The 18042-nt window shown below is 38.9% G+C and overlaps 1 protein-coding gene across 1 annotated transcript in view; it reads left to right on the top strand.

Annotated features, from left to right (window-relative positions):
• The window catches only part of LOC101743803 (probable peroxisomal acyl-coenzyme A oxidase 1), a 26255-nt gene continuing 8213 nt past the window's right edge, over window positions 1-18042 (top strand). Inside the window, exons 1-10 of the mRNA XM_004932341.5 lie at window positions 1-221; window positions 7042-7201; window positions 7782-7950; window positions 9728-9851; window positions 10716-10960; window positions 12050-12210; window positions 13743-13905; window positions 15319-15509; window positions 16190-16333; window positions 16980-17085. Of these exons, the coding sequence (XP_004932398.1) occupies window positions 104-221; window positions 7042-7201; window positions 7782-7950; window positions 9728-9851; window positions 10716-10960; window positions 12050-12210; window positions 13743-13905; window positions 15319-15509; window positions 16190-16333; window positions 16980-17085 (1581 nt within the window). The 5' untranslated portion in view covers window positions 1-103. The remainder of the gene's footprint in view (window positions 222-7041; window positions 7202-7781; window positions 7951-9727; window positions 9852-10715; window positions 10961-12049; window positions 12211-13742; window positions 13906-15318; window positions 15510-16189; window positions 16334-16979; window positions 17086-18042) is intronic.

Below are 18042 nucleotides of genomic sequence, written 5' to 3' on the forward strand. Positions count from 1 at the left end.
TCATAACATCACAATCATAACACAATAAAGATAACACGTCATTCCTGTATTTATTAGCAATCGTGTCGGCTTGCGTTCGATAATACCCACAGTCACTAACACAATGGCACGCACGGTAGTCGATTTAGCGAACGAAAGGAAAAAATGTGATTTTGACGTTGAGGAATTAACAAATTATATCGACGGTGACGCCATCTCTACGCATAAAAGAAGACAATTGGGTGAGTTATTTTGAGGTTATGTTATTACGAATATTAACTAAATAAAATAGATTTGATTATTTATTCCTATAAGTAAAATACAGTATCTTTTTTTTTAATTGTTTCGTTGTGTTTTATTGTTTTAGGTATTTTATTGTTGTCCCATTTTTATATTTACACGATTAGCAAAATTGGCGCGTAAATATGAAGTTACCTACTTTAAGTCAATATTTACATATCTTATAATACAAACAAAAACATCAGATTAAAAAATACTGAATAAATGTAGAGAGATGTAACACTAGTCTATTGCATTGTTAACACTGCAACGAGTTTCTTTGGAAGAACTGGATCTGTTTTTAGATTCTATACTAGATTAAGTATACTTGAATTTGCGACAATTGATAATTAACATAGTTATTGATAACTAGCTGTACCCGTCCCCTTCGCTGGGCATTTAAAATTAACATTATTATTACTCACCCCCACAATGATTCTCATCATTAACGCCCCCGCAACTGGTGTAGGGAGTCCAACACTCATATGGATATTAGCCTATCCATTAAGTACATGTATTTTCTAAATGGATACCCAGTTTCAAGTGAATCAGATGCATGGTTCAGTAGTTATAACGGAACATCCGTAAAAACCACTGTAGATTTATATATATTGATAATGATAATGTATATTTGAAAAGAAAAACCTTTTCAAATTTATAAATTATTTTGAAATATATGTACCTACATGAATAATACATGAAACCATCTGTGTCCCACTTTACTTCTGAATTCACACAAAGATACTGATAGGCACAAAACACTCGAATTAAAAAAAAAACTGACAAGCTAGCTAGCTAGCTAATAAGCTAAGATAGACTAGCTAATATTCACAAATAGCTTCCACCGAGTATTAAAAAATCTTTTAACTAGTCTGTAATCTGTAAACTAGTCTTTTTTTAGCTTCTAAATTTCTCCGAAATTCAACACCGCTTGAAACTTAAGTAAGTATATCATGGCCGTCTCAGAGTTTGAGAACATGTTTAAGATTACTTCACTATATTTCTTTTATTATTTAAAGCGTTTGGGTCTAATGACGTATGTTTATTACAATTTAATAATAAAAATATACACTTGTCGTGGATAACGACTTTAGTAATATTAAGACGGTGGTTTTGATTATTATTTTAAATGATGAAATGTTGTTTTGATAAATATCACAAAACGAAGGGTAGACTCCGTAACGCCACAGTATAAAATGGCGGTACGTGGACAGAGTCGTGGCTAACTCACCGCTTATTTCCTCCCGCATTAGGAGGAGAAATATCACTCCCCCGATCACCCTCTTCGGCCAACCTATACCCTGGGTCAGGAAGGTTAAGTACCTGGGAGTCACCCTGGATGCATCCATGACATTCCGCCCACACATAAAAACAGTCCGCGACCGTGCCGCATTCATTCTCGGCAGACTCTATCCCATGATATGTAAGCGGAGTAAAATGTCCCTTCGGAACAAGGTGACACTTTACAAAACTTGCATAAGGCCCATCATGACTTACGCGAGTGTGGTGTTCGCTCACGCGGCCCGCACACACATAGACACCCTCCAATCCCTACAATCTCGCTTTTGCAGGTTAGCCGTCGGGGCTCCGTGGTTCGTGAGGAACGTTGACCTACACGACGACCTGGGCCTTGAATCAATCCAGAAATACATGAAGTCAGCGTCGGAACGATACTTCGATAAGGCTATGCGTCATGATAATCGCCTTATCGTTGCCGCCGCTGACTACGCACCGAATCCTGATCATGCAGGGGCCAGTCACCGTCGACGCCCTAGACACGTCCTTACGGATCCATCAGATCCAATAACCTTGGCATTAGATGCCTTCAGCTCTAATACTAGGAGCAGGCTTAGGGACCCCAGTAACCGTACTCGTCGAACTCGACAAAGAGGTCGACGTGCAACCTAGCCCATGCATCAGCCCGCTGAGTTTCTCGCCGGATCTTTTCAGCGGGTCGCGATTCCGATCCGGTAGTAGATTCATTCGCGAAGCAATTGCTCTTGAGTTGTTAGGTCTCCTTCGGAGGCGCTCGGGCAGCTGTTAGCAAATCCCACCCCTCCTGGCTGAGCCTTTGCTCGCCCACCTGTCCTGGTGAAACTGGAAAGGCCTTCGGGCCACCAGTAATCTCTCAATCATAAAAAAAAAAAAAAAGTCGTGGCATTCCGTGTCAGACAGTAATTCCGTCCGTCTCAGTCAGTGAGTCTCTGTCAGTCAGTCAGTCGGTCAGTCGGTCTGTCGGTATATGCAACGAAACTGTCGGTTTACCCTGTCATTGTGAAAGTTGTGTGTGTTGAGTTTCAATAATTATTACTGAAAAGTTTTATTGACTAAACTGAGTTCAATCGAATACAAGCGATGACGGAACCTACCGCTCAGCCATCCCTGACGTGTGTTGACACACTAATATTAGATATGTTAATTAATATATACGTAAATATTGAGAAATAATACCATTGATTGAAAACAACTTGACGATTTTTTATACGAAATAACATAAGATACTATTGTTTTAAGATTCCAAATCGATACTATCGTAAATTCTTTGATATGATTGTATGAATTCAATAATATGCAAATATGTCAAAAATGCAAAACTTATCTCAAATAAAACACGTTGCTACCTCCTACCTACCTAATTGTGCCTACCTAATTGTGCCTACCTAATTGTGCCTACCTAATTGTGTCTACCTAATTGTTAACATGATTTTTTATAAGGATTTGATTAGTGGAGAATTCGTGTGGGGCAGACGGTTCTAAATCTATTTGCCAGATCAGTCTTCACTTTCAACTCAATTAGCTAACTTGACAACAGAGGAGAAAAGAAAGGAATACAATTATATATTGTGTGTTCTTATCTGAGGGCATAAAGAGACAGTTAGGAATTTTTAAAGTCGCTATCTTATCACAAGCGATAATTTATTTATCAGCAGCCGCGTATTTTTAAACTAAGTAATTAATGTGACGTGTTATTAGTACTTCTATTGTGGCAGATGAGCAATTATCAAATTGTTGCCAAATGTAAACAATGGTAGGTAATTGTCTGACCAATTACTGACCACGCCCGATGTTGCTGGAATTTGGCGATCGGATGAGAACCTCAACATGTTTGGACGTTGGCGTTGACGCGTTCGTATTGCCTGCGTGTCGTCACGAGTTACCAAAAAAAAACAAAGCTAAAAGCCAACGTCACATGGTGTTCCCAGGCGGCTACCCATCCAAGTACTGACCACGCCCTATGTTGCTTGACTTCGTTTTTTTTGTCCAAGAAGGTGAGAGCGAGCCTGATTGAGACAGAGTGAGATAGAGCGAACGTCGCATGACGCACAGTGCCATGAAGCGAGAGAGAAAGGGAGATCGAGAATAAATACACGCTATCGGTTGATGTATTCGTTTAGTAAATAAATATTAGAACTTTAGATGGTAGTTCTGTCGCATAACATCTTGTACTACAGTAAACGCAAATATTTATTTATTTTTATTATCATAGAACTATCGAGGCATTTCACTCCTCAATACAACCTATAAGATATTTGTCAACGTTCTCTTTGGCAAATTAAAACCTTTCGTGGAGCCTAGACTAGGAGAATATCAGTGTAGTTTCCGACCTAGCAGATCAACCATCAATCAAATCTTCTCCCTACGACAGACCCTTGAGAAAACTTGAGGTTTAATGCTATACGTAGATATCACCTTTTTATTGAGTTTAAGGCTGCCTACGACAACATACACCCCGATTTTCTATGCCAAACTATGAACGATATTGGCGTACCACCTAAGCTTACATCTTAATTACATTCTTACTTATGTCTCAGAGACACGGGTACTCAGCAAAAAAAAGTTGACGCCTTCAGCTCTAACACTAGGAGCAGGCTTAGGAGCTCCGGTAACCGTACTCGTCGAAATCGACAAAGAGTTCGACGTACAAATTAACCCATGCATTAGCTCGCTGAGTTTCTCGCCGGATCTTCTCAGCGGTTCGCGATTCCGATTCGACAGTAGATTCATTCGCGAAGCAGCTGCTCTTGAGTTGTTAGGTATTCTTCGGAGGCGCTCGGGAAGCTGTTAGAAAATCCCACCCCTCCTGGCTGAGCCTTTGCTCGTCCACATGTCCTGGTGAAACTGGAAAGGCCTCCGGGCCACCAGTAATCCTGCAATCATAAAAAAAACTCAGCAAAAAGAATGAGAACCGTCTACTTCTGTTCGAGCGTAAGATCCTAAGACGGATAGACGGATTCGGTGCTGTGCAGGAAAACGATATACGGAGGACGCGCTATAACCACGAGTTTTATGATATTTATAAAGATCCTAATATCATAAAAACTATAAAAAATGGACGCGTACGATGGGTAAGACATGTAGTTCGAATGGAGGAGACCTGAATGCCAAACAACTACTATATAGTAAGCCAGAGGGCCGCAGAAGTCGTGGCAGGCCCCAACTCCGGTGGTTAGATGGCGTAGAGCAGGACCTCAAGGTTATCAGTGTCAAGAACTGGAAGGAGAAAGTCCTGAACGGAGCAGTCTGGAGAGACATACTGGACCAGGCTTTGGCCGACTCTGGGCTGTAAGGCCTAAGATGATGATGATTAGTATTTTCTTAGTATGTATAAGCAATGAGTTAAATTTATAAATAAATATTTTGTGATAAATTTGTAAATCGTCCTTATACTAAGCAACACTCTGAAGCTTACTCTGAAGTAAGAAAATATATTTGTTATCTTTTTGTTAATTTACATATCTTTTTATGTTAATTCGTTTGAAGATTAGGAAATTTTAATATTTATAAATAACATGTCGCATTTTAATTTGGCACTCGGCATTTGAAAATTTAATATACTATTTTTGATAAAAGATAAAATAAAAATATTTCATAAATACTCTTTACGAAATTTTAATTTAAAACATAGAATTTCTATTATAATTAATTTAAAATTATTTTGTATAAATTTTTATCAAGGTTAGGTATTTTTACTATTTTCTAAAAATCACGAGGATTTTTAATTTAATATTCATCATCTGAGATTTTACTATAATTATTATAATTATAAATACAAAATTAGTTTGCCAAAGAAGTCTCACTTCTGACATGTGTACTTTATACGTACGCATTTTTTTTTAAATTATTACCATACTGTAGGCAGCCGAGCCTACCTGATGGTAAGTAGTCAACGTCGCTCATGGACATCAGCAAGCCACTGCCTACTATTACAAGCATTACTTAAATAACACAATTATACACTCGAGAGAAATTAATCCGGGTCACGGTTACGGTAGGCAGCGGCTTGGCTCTGCCCCTGGCATTGCTGAAGTCCATGGGCGACGGTAACCACTCACCATCAGGTGGGCCGTATGCTCGTCTGCCTACAAGGGCAATAAAAAAAAAACCTAAAAAGACATATAAATCTTGTAAACTAAGAATGTTGGCTTAATGAACTAAGTGACTTAAAAATTTTATTACTTTCATTTAAGGGGTATTTATTAAACACCATTTATTTTATAAGCCTGGCTTTCTTAGTTTCCAAGATTTATAGATTTCTTTAGGTGAACCGCATTCATTGCTCTCGAGTATATTATGTAACACTTTTATTCTATTTTACATTAATGAAATTATATGAATAAAATGCTATTATGTATCAATACTTAAAAAAGGAAGTTATAAAAAATATATTGATAAATGCAGCTTCGCCAGAAGTCGATAAAAGCATGACACCACCTTCGGTTGTAGGTATGTTAAGACTAGTTCAACATTACCGGAATCCTTTAAAATCATTATAAGAAAGCCGTCACTAAACTGGAAGTTAAAGTCCCCATGATATTGGAGTATTTTTTGGAGGATTTTTTACTGGTGGTAGGACCTCTTGTGAGTCCGCACGGGTTGGTACCACCACCCCGCCTATTTCTGCCGTGAAGCAGTAATGCGTTTCGGTTTGAACGGTGGGGCAGCCGTTGTAACTATACTTGAGACCTTAGAACTTATATCTCAATGTGGGTGGCGCATTTACGTTGTAAATGTCTATAGGCTCCAGTAACAACTTAACACCAGGTGGGCTGTGAGCTCATCCACCCATCTAAGCAATAAATAAAAATAAAAAATAAGCAAGAGTCTACTCCGTGAAACAGAAACGCATTGCTCAAAACCTCTAAGGCATCGCACTAGCAAACGATTTGCCGTATTTGTTCTCTGATCTGGTAGCTTAACAAGACGTAGTGGTGAATCACAACCAGTGTGAGGCCTACATTGGTATATACCGACCAACATCCTGTATATCTCAGTCAATGAGCCGGTCAGTCATTGAAATGCGATAAATTCGTTCGAACAATTAAGATGTTGGCGGATATTTTAAGCTGTGTAGCAGCATCTTCGATTAAAACTTCAGACCAACGCAACGTGGGACCCTGAACGGTCGAAGGACCAATTGAACGGTCGGTTAGTTCTTTTGTCGTCTATTTTATGTACATATGAGAGCGGTCAATTCGTCCTTCGTCGTCTGGTTCGTGTCCGTTTTTTAGGAAGTCAAAAAAGTACTGTCTGCCGCTAGTCACGTACGCCCTTGTTCCATTTCTCTCTTTATTTTTTAATTCTTGTCAAGTGTCTGTCTTAGTCTGTGTCTATGTCTAGTCGTTGTAGGTCTTATGTCCTATCAATGAGGTTGCACGCCACGATAGACAAACTCATCAATAGCACAGAATAAAATATAAAAACTCTAATAGACGAGAGGCACCTGAAAATTTAGAGACCATGTAATTAATTGTAATAATAACGACTAATTCTTTTTCATTCCAGAGAACAAAGTGCTAAGCGTGAAAGAGCTGTTCGATGATGTACCCGAAGAGTATTTGAGTCACAAAGAGAAATACGAGAATGCGATAAGAAAATCAGTACTGATGTACAAAGTACTGGAGGAAATCAAAGACCCAAATGAAACTGAGATGCAGAATGCTAGGTGATTGACCGATAATTATATGGTTCTCAAAGTTGTTTTGTTTGAAAATTTTTAATTATTGATTTAAATAAATGTGTTTTTTTTTTCTTATAATATAATCAAAACGTTTAATATAAAATAGTTTCTGTTGAAAGAACTGTTAATGTTGGTAATATACGCTTATTGTAGAATTTATAGGAATACGTTAGTAAAACACGTTATGTATCAAAGAGATTTTTAGGGCTTTCTTAATTGTTAAAACACCAAGCCGCTGAATGTGTAAAGAATCGTGGCCGAGTAAAATATAATAACTGTTTGATATTCTTTTTTTTATCTGCTATTATTCAATTATGCTTAACCGGTTGTACGCTATGACTACTATCTCTCAGGGTCGCACCAATATATGGTCCTATATACAGGGCAGCACGAACATAATATAAATAGTCATAAAAAATCGCTGGGGTTATTGTATGCAAATATTGTTACGTACAGTTAGTGAAGTTATAGTCACGTAAAGTAAGTTAGTACAGTTATGCTCCGCCACAACGACTCGGTCAAAATAAGGTTTTCATAATAAATAAATAAACTCCAATTATTTCAGAACATTTTTTCGGAGTCTGCTACCGTTTGCGATTTTCAAGGACAACTCTCCATTCTCCCTCCATTACTCCATGTTCGTTCCCGCTATAATTGCGCAAGCTAATGATGAACAAAAGAAATACTGGCTGAAGAGGGCAATGAACACCGAAATAATAGGGACATATGCTCAGGTTTTAACCTTCAACATCTAATGAGTTCATGGGACATATTGGAGGTATTTCTGTATGACGGAAGGTTAGGGAAGCTTTGGCACAATAATTAAAAATATAAATTTTTTTACTGATAGTAGGCCGTGTTGTATGCTATGCGATACGGCTTAAAGGACGGAAAATCCATAGTATTATAGAACAGAGATTTAAAATTTTCTCTCGAGGTGGGTGGCGACATTTACGTTTTGATGTCAATGGGCTCCGGTAACCTCTTGAAACCACGAGGTCCGTGAGCTCTATCAATCGTCAAAGGAAAAAAACAAAATTGTGTTTCTAAGTTATATCTTATTCTCTGTATTTTACCTTAAGCTTATTCAAAGCCACTTGAAAATTGAATTGAATTTTGATGTTTCTTGATATCGCATGGCTAAATTAGAATTTCAATTAAATAATCCAGTGTTAAATTGGTTTCTTTTTTTTTTAATATCATCACAAAAATGTTCACTTACATTAAAAATTGAATCGAAATTAAGTGAGCTCCTCCCACTTTCCATGTATATTAAAGTTTCTGAACATTTAGCTGTTGCAAGCAATAATTAAGGATGCGATTACATCGTATTTTACTCCAAAATTTATTAACGTGTTTGTATTCGTTTGTTTGTTATTAACTGGTTTGTTATGTGTGTTATGTTGTTTAATTATTTGTCATATCGAGAGGTGAAAGTTTATTTGGCTTAAGCGATATTTAAAAGATAAAATTAGGAAAAAATACCATAAGAAATAACTTATTCAGCTATTTGAATGGCGTAAAAATCATCATCATTCATCATTCAAATCAAATCAAATCAAATCAAATAAAAAAAAATTATTCAACATAAACGAAAGTACATACTTGTTGAACGTCAAAAGAACTACCGCCAATTCACAAAAACTAGCCTCCGTCCTGAGAAAAATTGGCAAGAAACTTAGCGGGCATGTCTTTTTTTTTTTAAATTTCCCCATTCTTTCCTATTACCCTCTGCTAGGATGTAGGGCTCGAATCAAATCCTTCCATTTACATTTTACATCGATAAATTAAAAATTGTAGTTTAAATAAAAACATCGAATTGTTGATGCCAATACCAAATGAAAAGGACCTTTGATTGCAAAGATAAATAAATGTCGCGTATTAAGTGAAGTGTTGTTTAAGCCAAATGGCCTTTCACCCTTCGAATAGCGAATAATAAATAAACTATTAGAAGTCGTCGTGGCCTAACGGATAAGACGTCCAATGCATTCGTGTTGAGTGATGCACCGGTGTTCGAATCTCAGGCGGGTACCAATTTTTCTAATGAAATACGTACTCAACAAATGTTCACGATTGACTTCCACGGTGAAGGAATAACATCGTGTAATAAAAATGAAACCTGCAAAATTATAACTTGCGTAATTACTGGTGGTAGGACTTCTTGTCAGTCCGCGCGGGTAGGTACCACCACCCTGCCTATTTCTGCTTTGAAGCAGTAATGCGTTTCGATTTGAAGGGTGGGGCGGCCGTTGTAACTATACTTGAGACCTTAGAACTTATATCTTAAGGTGGGTGGCGCATTTGCGTTGTGGATGTATATGGGCTCCCGTAACCACTTAACACCAGGTGGGCTTGTAAGCTCGTCCAATATCGTCCACCCATCTAAGCAATAAAAAAATAAAATTAAAAAAATCTGAATAAAAATAAGTAATATTAACTATAGGCTGATAATAAAGATGTTGGTGCAACCGCAAATCGCGAGGCCTTGTAGAGTTGCTTGAACAATTCCAGACAGAACTGGGTCACGGTACGTTCATCCGAGGTCTGGAGACGACTGCAACATATGACGTCGAAACTGAGGAGTTCGTGCTACACAGTCCCACGCTAACAGCGTACAAATGGTGGCCCGGAAGTTGTAAGTTCTATCATTAAGTACGTAAGCTGGTCGTTCATACGTAATTTATGTAGTTTTTTTGCGGTAGGCAGCGGCTTGGCTCTGCCCCTGGCATTGGTGAAGTCCATGGGCGACGGTAACCACTCATCATCAGGTGGGCCGTATGCTTCGTCTGCCTACAAGGGCAATAAAAAAAAAGTTGACCTCTAGCTAAGGTCTTTATTAATCTAAAAGCAAAATCGAAGCGAAAGTGATGGTCTGATCAGGTAATCTTCAATGGATGAATGAACCATATTTGTTTTAAAAGCTATCAGTATATCAAACCGTTATATCGAGGTGAGGAGTTTCTGGAAAAGACCTGTCATCAATGCCATGTACTGTAATCAAGAATGGTCTTTTCAATAGGATCCAGCATTGGCTGATAAAGCCTGAACCATAGAAGCGTGATGGGCAACGTGTCTCACTTCATCAGAGCTGACGGCTGGTTCTTAATATGACACTTCCGGATTTAGATTATCTCTATACATTTTCCCTTTTAATTCGTGGTTTTCTGGTTTTTTATTTATTTTTCTTGTAGGCAGACGAGCATACGGCGCACCTGATGGTGAGTGGTTACCGTCGCCCATGGACGTCAGCAATGCCAGGGAGAAAGCCAAGCCGCTGCCTTAAGTACTCTTCACAACCTTCGTTTGATGTATTCAAATTCGATTGTGGAAAAATATGTTTAAAAAAACGTGACAGCAATGAAACAAAATTGCTTGACAAACAAAGAGACCCAAACTTGTGTTTACCAATTGAAATATATAGGATAGATACATACGTCTTCGATTGGATAACCTTTTGGAACCATTATCTGCGGTAAACAGGGCATTTTAATGATTTCAGTGGCACACACAGCTAATTACTGTGTAGTAATGGCCCAACTGAACATAAAAGGGAAAAACTACGGCATCCAACCATTCATGGTGCAGTTGAGAGATGAAAATACTCACATGCCTCTAAGCGGGATCAAGTTGGGCGAGATCGGTGCTAAATTAGGCTTCAACACCGTCAACAATGGCTTCCTTGGTTTCGATCAGCACAGAATACCGCGTGATAGGATGCTGATGAAGAATGCTCAAGTTTCTAAAGTAAGCTATACTGATTAAAGTTACAGTTGTTGGAACGAAGAATGACTTTTCCCTCTTGCTATTCTAGCGTTGTGATATTTCATGTTTTATCTTGAGAAAAGTCCTTAGCTGATTTCAGCTTAATAATATTTGCATGTGAAGCTACCGTAGTCTGTGAACTACTTGACTTGCAACAAACACTTTACTGGTGGTAGGACCTCTCGTTTACTGGTGGTACGCCACGCTTTTTTTTACAATAAAATCATTGTTTATTACACTATGTTCAATTCGTATTTATTATTAAAATTTATTTTCTATTTTTGAGTTGGATTTTCTATAAAAGCGTATTTTTTTAGTTTTTTCTTTTAAACAATTAATGTTTAAATTATTTAATGAATTTTTTGTGCATAATTTAAAAGAAACAATAGCATTCTGCACTCGTTCTCTATATTTTCTATAAGCGTGGGAAAGTACGTACTCATCCGTTCGCGCTATTTTTTTTAAAATAATAACAAAGTTTTTATTTCACGTATTAATAATATATGAGTATAGATAATGAAGCTTGTGAATTTTCTGACAGCCATGAATAATTTACATTAATAGCACCTACACTGTATGCTTTTTTTTTTTGTTATTACTTAGATGTGTGAATAAGGTCACGACCTACCTGATGGTAAATGCTTGAAGCCGTTCACGGCCTGCCTATCTGATGGTAAATGCTTACTGGAGCCTATAGACACCAACGTCCTCAATGCCGCCGTTCACTTTCAGAGATGAGTACTAAGTTTCAGTTTCACAGTACAACGGCTGCCCCACCCTTCAAACCGAAACAAATACTGCTTCAAGGCAATGCTTTGTAAGACCTCTTGTGAGTCTGCACCGATAGGTACCCTGCCTAATTCTGCCGTGAAGCAGTAATGCGTTTCGGTTTGAAGGGTGGGGCAGCCGCTGTAACTGTACTAAGACCTTAGAACTTATATGTCAAGGTGGGTGGCGCTTTTACGTTATAGATGTCTATGGGCTCCAGAAACCACTTATCACCACCAATAAAAAATACTTTGTACTAAGCGGTCTTAATACCAATGTATAAAGAGTTGTTTGTTGTTCTAGGATGGTGTGTTCACACGAAAGACGGATAGTAAGCTTACGTATGGAACGATGGTGTATGTCAGAGTTATGATAGTAAACAGCATGGCCAACCACTTGGCAAGATCCGTCACTATTGCCGTCCGATACAGCGCCGTCAGGAAACAGTCGCAAATCAATACAGAGTAAGGTTCCTTTTTGCACTGTAATATTTTATAATCACAAAATGAAATGTCATTAATACCCATTACACATTTTACACACATAATTCACATAATTCGGATTTTCGAATTTCGTATTTATAAAATCTATGCAAACGTAATACAAAACAGTTAAGTACTATTTTTTGTTTGTTTTTGGCAGCCGAGTAATTGACGACAGGTTTAGTGTAACCAAAAAAAAAATTATTAGTAATTCGTTTTTTTCTTCTAAATGTCAAAATAAAATGAAAGAATTACGGTATAAAATGAATCGTAATATTGACGTATCAGTCAATATGGCCTAATTTCGATCATTTTATCTCATAAAATAACATATATAAATAACCATAAACACGAATCAACGATAATAATATAATCAACGAATACATATATAAATACGGTTCAGCGACATGTTGTTTATCTGATCCATTAACGGTGCTTTTAGGCACCACAAGCACCGGTCACCGTCCTCGTCGAACCCGTCGCTTTCGACGAAGGGCTCGACGTGCGAACTAACCCATAGACACAGCCCACTGAGTTTCTCGCCGGATCTTCTCAGTGGGTCGCGTTTCCGATCCGGTGGTAGATTCTGCGAAGCACGGCTCTTGCTAGGGTCAGTGTTAACAACTCTCCGGTTGAGCCCCGCGAGCTCACCTACAAACGTTAGGGTGAAGCTGAAATAGCCTCTCAAGGCTATCAGCATAGGTAGGAAAAAAAAAGTTGTTTATTTCAAAGAGTAAAAAAAAATGTTAATGACAGTGAATGCCTATTCTTGATTAACGGCTTTTTATTGTTATCTATGGCAGACGAACTTGTGGCCCCACGTCCGGGGCACAATACCTTTATAACGTAATATTTTCCAGATATGTATGAATTACAACAACAAAAAAAGATGACCCCCCTTGCACACTTAGCGTGGGCGAGCCCACGCTAAGTGTGCCGGATGTTATTCACAAAGCGTTTTTTTCCCCTACCTAAGCTGATGGTCTAGAAAGACCATGTCAGCACCACCGGGCTAGTAGGTGAGCTCACGTGGCTCAAACCTGACGATGTTGCTAACACGAATCCTAGCAAGAGCCGTGATTCGCAGAATCTACCACCGGATCGGAAACGCGACTCACTGAGAAGATCCGGCGAGAAACTCAGTGGGCTGTGTCTATGGGTTAGTTTACTCGTCGAGCCCTTCGTCGGAAGCGACGGGTTCGACGAGAACGATGGCCGGTGCTTGGGGTACCTAAAAGCATCGTTAGTGGATCGGCTGTAGAAAAGTAATTTTTAAAAAGTAATTTTAAGTGTATGTTGGTGTAAGAATTAAGATGTCAGTGAGGGTAAGATACCGTAATAAGTTATTTCAAGTCATTTTTTAAACCATATTTTTTATTTTGCACTTAAATATTACATCTTACCCCAACGTACCGTATATATGTATTTATTTATATACAAAATTCCGTAGGCGTCCCGATTTGACACGAAAAAAAAGGTCACGTTATCCATAACTCGTATGCTCTATTTCTTAGCCAACCAGAGGTACAGGTTATGGACTTCTTGACGCAGCAGCACAAACTGTTTGTGGCCATAGCGTCAAGTCACGCTATCAGGATCACAGCGGCATGGCTGTGGGATAAGTACGAGAAAGTTACGAAGGACATGGAGGCTGGGAAAAGCGATGGTCTGCCCGAGGTAAGAAATAATCCGTTGAGTGTGCAATAAAGATACAATTAAAGAATCATCATCATCGCCAATCTCCATTGATGTTGAGTGGTTACCATTGCCCACACACTTCAGCAATGTCAGTCACCAAGGGTGTACCGCCAAATCGCTTTTTTTGTTGCTTAGATGGGTAGATATCAGCTTTTTCCATTTGACTCCATACAGATGAGGGCCGTTCGGATTGTTGATAATCCCATTCTCACGGACCGTTTGGAACCTCTGGGTCTGCGGAGGGACTTCGGTTCCCTCTGTATTTTGTACCGTATGTTCCATGGGGAGTGCTCTGAGGAATAGTTCGAGATGAAACCGGCATCTCGTTTTTACCATCGCACCGCCCGCCACCGGAGTAGAGTTCATCCATACTACCTGGAGCCACTGCGGTCATCCACAGTGCGTTTCCAGAGGTCTTTTTTGCCACGTACCATCCGGCTATGGAATGAGCTCCCCTCCACGGTGTTTCCCGAGCGCTATGACATGTCCTTCTTCAAACGAGGCTTGTGGAGAGTATTAAGCGGCAGGCAGCGCCTTGGCTCTGCACCTGGCATTGCTGAAGTCCATGGGCGACGCTAACCACTCACCATCAGGTGGGCCGTATGCTCGTTTGCCTACAAGAGCAATAAAAATAAAATAAAATAAAATGGACAAGGTCACGACCAACCTGATTTGGTGGTACCGGTAAAGTAGTACCGGAGCCCATCGACATCAGCAACGCAAACGCCGCCACCCTCCTTGAGATACGACGTCTTACTCTTAGTTCTACAATACAACGGCTGCCTCACCTTTCAAACCGAAATGCAAAACTGCTACACGATAGTGCGACACGACGTAATGGTCACAGATCGCCCATATATCCTCCCAACGTAAACGTTAATGTATCCCGCCATTTAAAGAAGTATTCGACAAACATTCACGTTAAACCAGTAAAAAACCGGTCACCGTCCGTAACTTGCGACGAAGGGCTCGACGAGTAAATTAACCCATAGACACAGCCCACTGAGTTTTTCGCCGGATCTTCTCAGTGGGTCGCGTTTCCGATCCGGTGGTAGATTCTGCGAAGCACTGCTCTTGTTAGGGCCAGCGTTAGCAACCCTCTGGTTTGACACCCGTGAGCTCACCTACACGTCAAGGAGAAGCTGAAATAGCCCCAGCTATCAGCATAGGTAAGAAAGAAGTTTGTTCTAGACACACTCATCACTTTTAATTATTATTCTCATAATCCTCTCGCAGGTCTGCTGGAAGAGATTTCTTAAAGAAATAAGCAGCGCCTTTGTACATAATTTTCCTATTACTCTGTACTATGTTATCTTTTCTGTGTGTACATAAATAAATAAATAAATAAATAAAGAAAAAAAGTAAAAAAATTACCTCTCATTTGTTTCATAGCTGCACGCTTTAGCTTGTTGCCTCAAAGCGGTAAGTTCAGCGGACGCGAGCGACATGGTGATCACGTGCAGCCGCGCCTGTGGGGGACACGGGTACATTCTGTCCTCGAATCTACCTCAAATATACGGCCTAATAGCCGCTGCCTGTATTTACGAAGGAGAAAATACGGTGCTCCTGCTGCAAACTGCGAGGTAAGGAAATTAAAAAAGCTATTAAGCTCTAACACGCTACCGACAGAATATCGGCTAGGAATTTAAATACGTTTATGCTTTGCTAATCATACAAAATAAATAGTAACGCCATTTTAGTCACTAGAAGGGACTCCCTTTACATAATATTATTATACAATTATAATAAACAATACAATATATTATTACATATTAATGTTTCATGTTCAATAAACTAAGTTGCATTTCAGCAAGCTCCTCGTATGTAACAAACACTATTCACGCTTAAGCCCATATAATCTCAGTAAAATGGTGGTTATTTACTGAGACTTTTTGAATGGGTTTTTTGGAGGATACCGAAAAACTACGTCCAGCGGCTTTGTTTCATTTTCCCACATTTGTGCACTTTCACAAATATTAAACAGCTAATAAACCACCGTTATTACACACTTAAACCCGAAGAAACTCTAATTAGACAAAATAAAACAAATCACACAACTTCACTCCTCGCGTTCCCGCCAAAAAGCCACGATTCATTTTAAAACAAAAATTTAATATAAGTAAATACCTCTATCTGTAAATAATATTTAAAAAAAGTAAATATTCTTAGACACATGTCAATAGATGGCGCTAAAATCAATACTCATCGTCATTGATAGCTGACAAAAACGTGATTGAATTTAAAAAATATTATTATCAAACAGATCATTGGTAAAAGCCTGGGAGCAAAACGCTAGGGGAGAAAAGTTGAGTTCTACAGTGTCCTACATAGCAGACACGCATCCTTTTGGCAAGTGGGAGAACTCTGTTGAAGGGATTATAAAAGGATTCGAGAGAGTAGCGGCATGGTAATATATTTTAATTACATAGTTTCTTATAATTAAAATACGTCATAAAAAGAATATTGACATGATTTATTTTATATAAAAGTGATATTTTTGTATAAATTATTTACATAGACTAAATTTTTATTTTGGAGACTAAAAGATTCAAACACTCGTTTATACGTACAGAAAATTTCATGTTTTTTATTATTATTTAAATATCAGTATAATTGATGATTTTTTTGTATGGGTAAACTCCAGGGATTCTAAATCCATTCATCAGATTGTAATGATACTTGTGGAATCGTTGTCAGCATTTTAGTCAAAGTTTCTGTCACGGTACCACTAATGTGCGACAGATGGCGCGCATATCAATAAAAATGTTTAAATAAATAATCAAAAATAAATTGGCATAATACGGAGCATTTTTATTGCCTTACAAGTTGACGAGCTTAACGCTGAGTTGATGGCGGGTGATCACCGTCGCTTGTAGACGTCAGCAATGCCAGGGATAGAGCCAAGCTGGTGGCTACAGCTTCTAGAAAATACTTAGTGTTTACTTAACCACGAAACAGGGATCCTGTTTAAAACAATAGCCGTTTAAGCCCGCCTTATTACAGAAATAGAATTATTAGAACCACGTCGTGCTCTGAACTTATAATTTTCACAGCAAATTATCGGCAGCGGTTTCAACTAGAAATCAATATTTAAAGTCTGGTCTGTCGCCCGAAGAATCCTGGAACATGACATCGGTTCAGCTTGTTGCCGTATCGGAGGTATGTACGATGCGATCGGTTCGGAGTTCGGACTAAGGCAGGGCTGTCCGACGCGCGTATTTCAAAAACTACTAAACATTATCGTAATAAATAGTAATTTTAATTCACTAAATAGATTAATACTAATAAGATTTTAGCGACCGGCCAGTTAATCCCGCATTTTTGTTTGGCACGTAACCGTTTTTTGACAGCCCTGGGCTGGAAGATCCGTGAAGTTTGTTTATTGTTTTTCCCTAATTATTTGCTGGTAGCCTAAAAAGCTGTTTCAGCTACGCCCGGACGGGTAGGTGAGCTCAACCCGAGAGAATTTGCTAACACCAGCCCTAGCAAGGACAGTGCTTCGCTGAATCTACGACCGAATCGGAATCGCAACCCACTGAGCAAATCCGGCGAGAAGCTCAGTGGGTTGTCTATATAGGTTTATAAATGATAAAATGTATCATTTCTATAAATGAGTGACCAAATTCACTGAACAAATCGGCAAATATAAAATTTTGCCGTATTATTTTTGTCATTTTTGCGGATAAAAGTATAATCCAATTTTATTGACTTCGACTTCACGTCTCGGTCACCCATACCAGTGCGCTTAGTGCGAGTTTTGTAACGTTCTCGATAGCGTAAAAGTTAACTCAAATTTGTATGGAGCTAGAACGGTTGCCTACGTGTGCGGGGCGCTGTTCCAACTATATACAAACTTGCGTTAACTTTTCGCTATCGAGAACATTAAAAAACACGCACTAAGCACACAGGTTTCAGGACTTTCAGGTTACATTGCTCATTGATCAACACTAACACAGCCAAGATGCTGCATAACAAATTATCGAATACGAAAGACCAAGTCGGGAGCTTGGAGGTAACGGCTCGGATGTGACGTCCAAGTCATTAACTAAACCTACTTCATACACGTAAGGTGCATTCGTGTCGAGCGATGCCCCGGAGTTCGAATCCCGCAGGCGG

This window comes from Bombyx mori, chromosome 5 (assembly GCF_030269925.1).
Source record: "Bombyx mori chromosome 5, ASM3026992v2".
Classification (NCBI taxonomy): domain Eukaryota; kingdom Metazoa; phylum Arthropoda; class Insecta; order Lepidoptera; family Bombycidae; genus Bombyx; species Bombyx mori.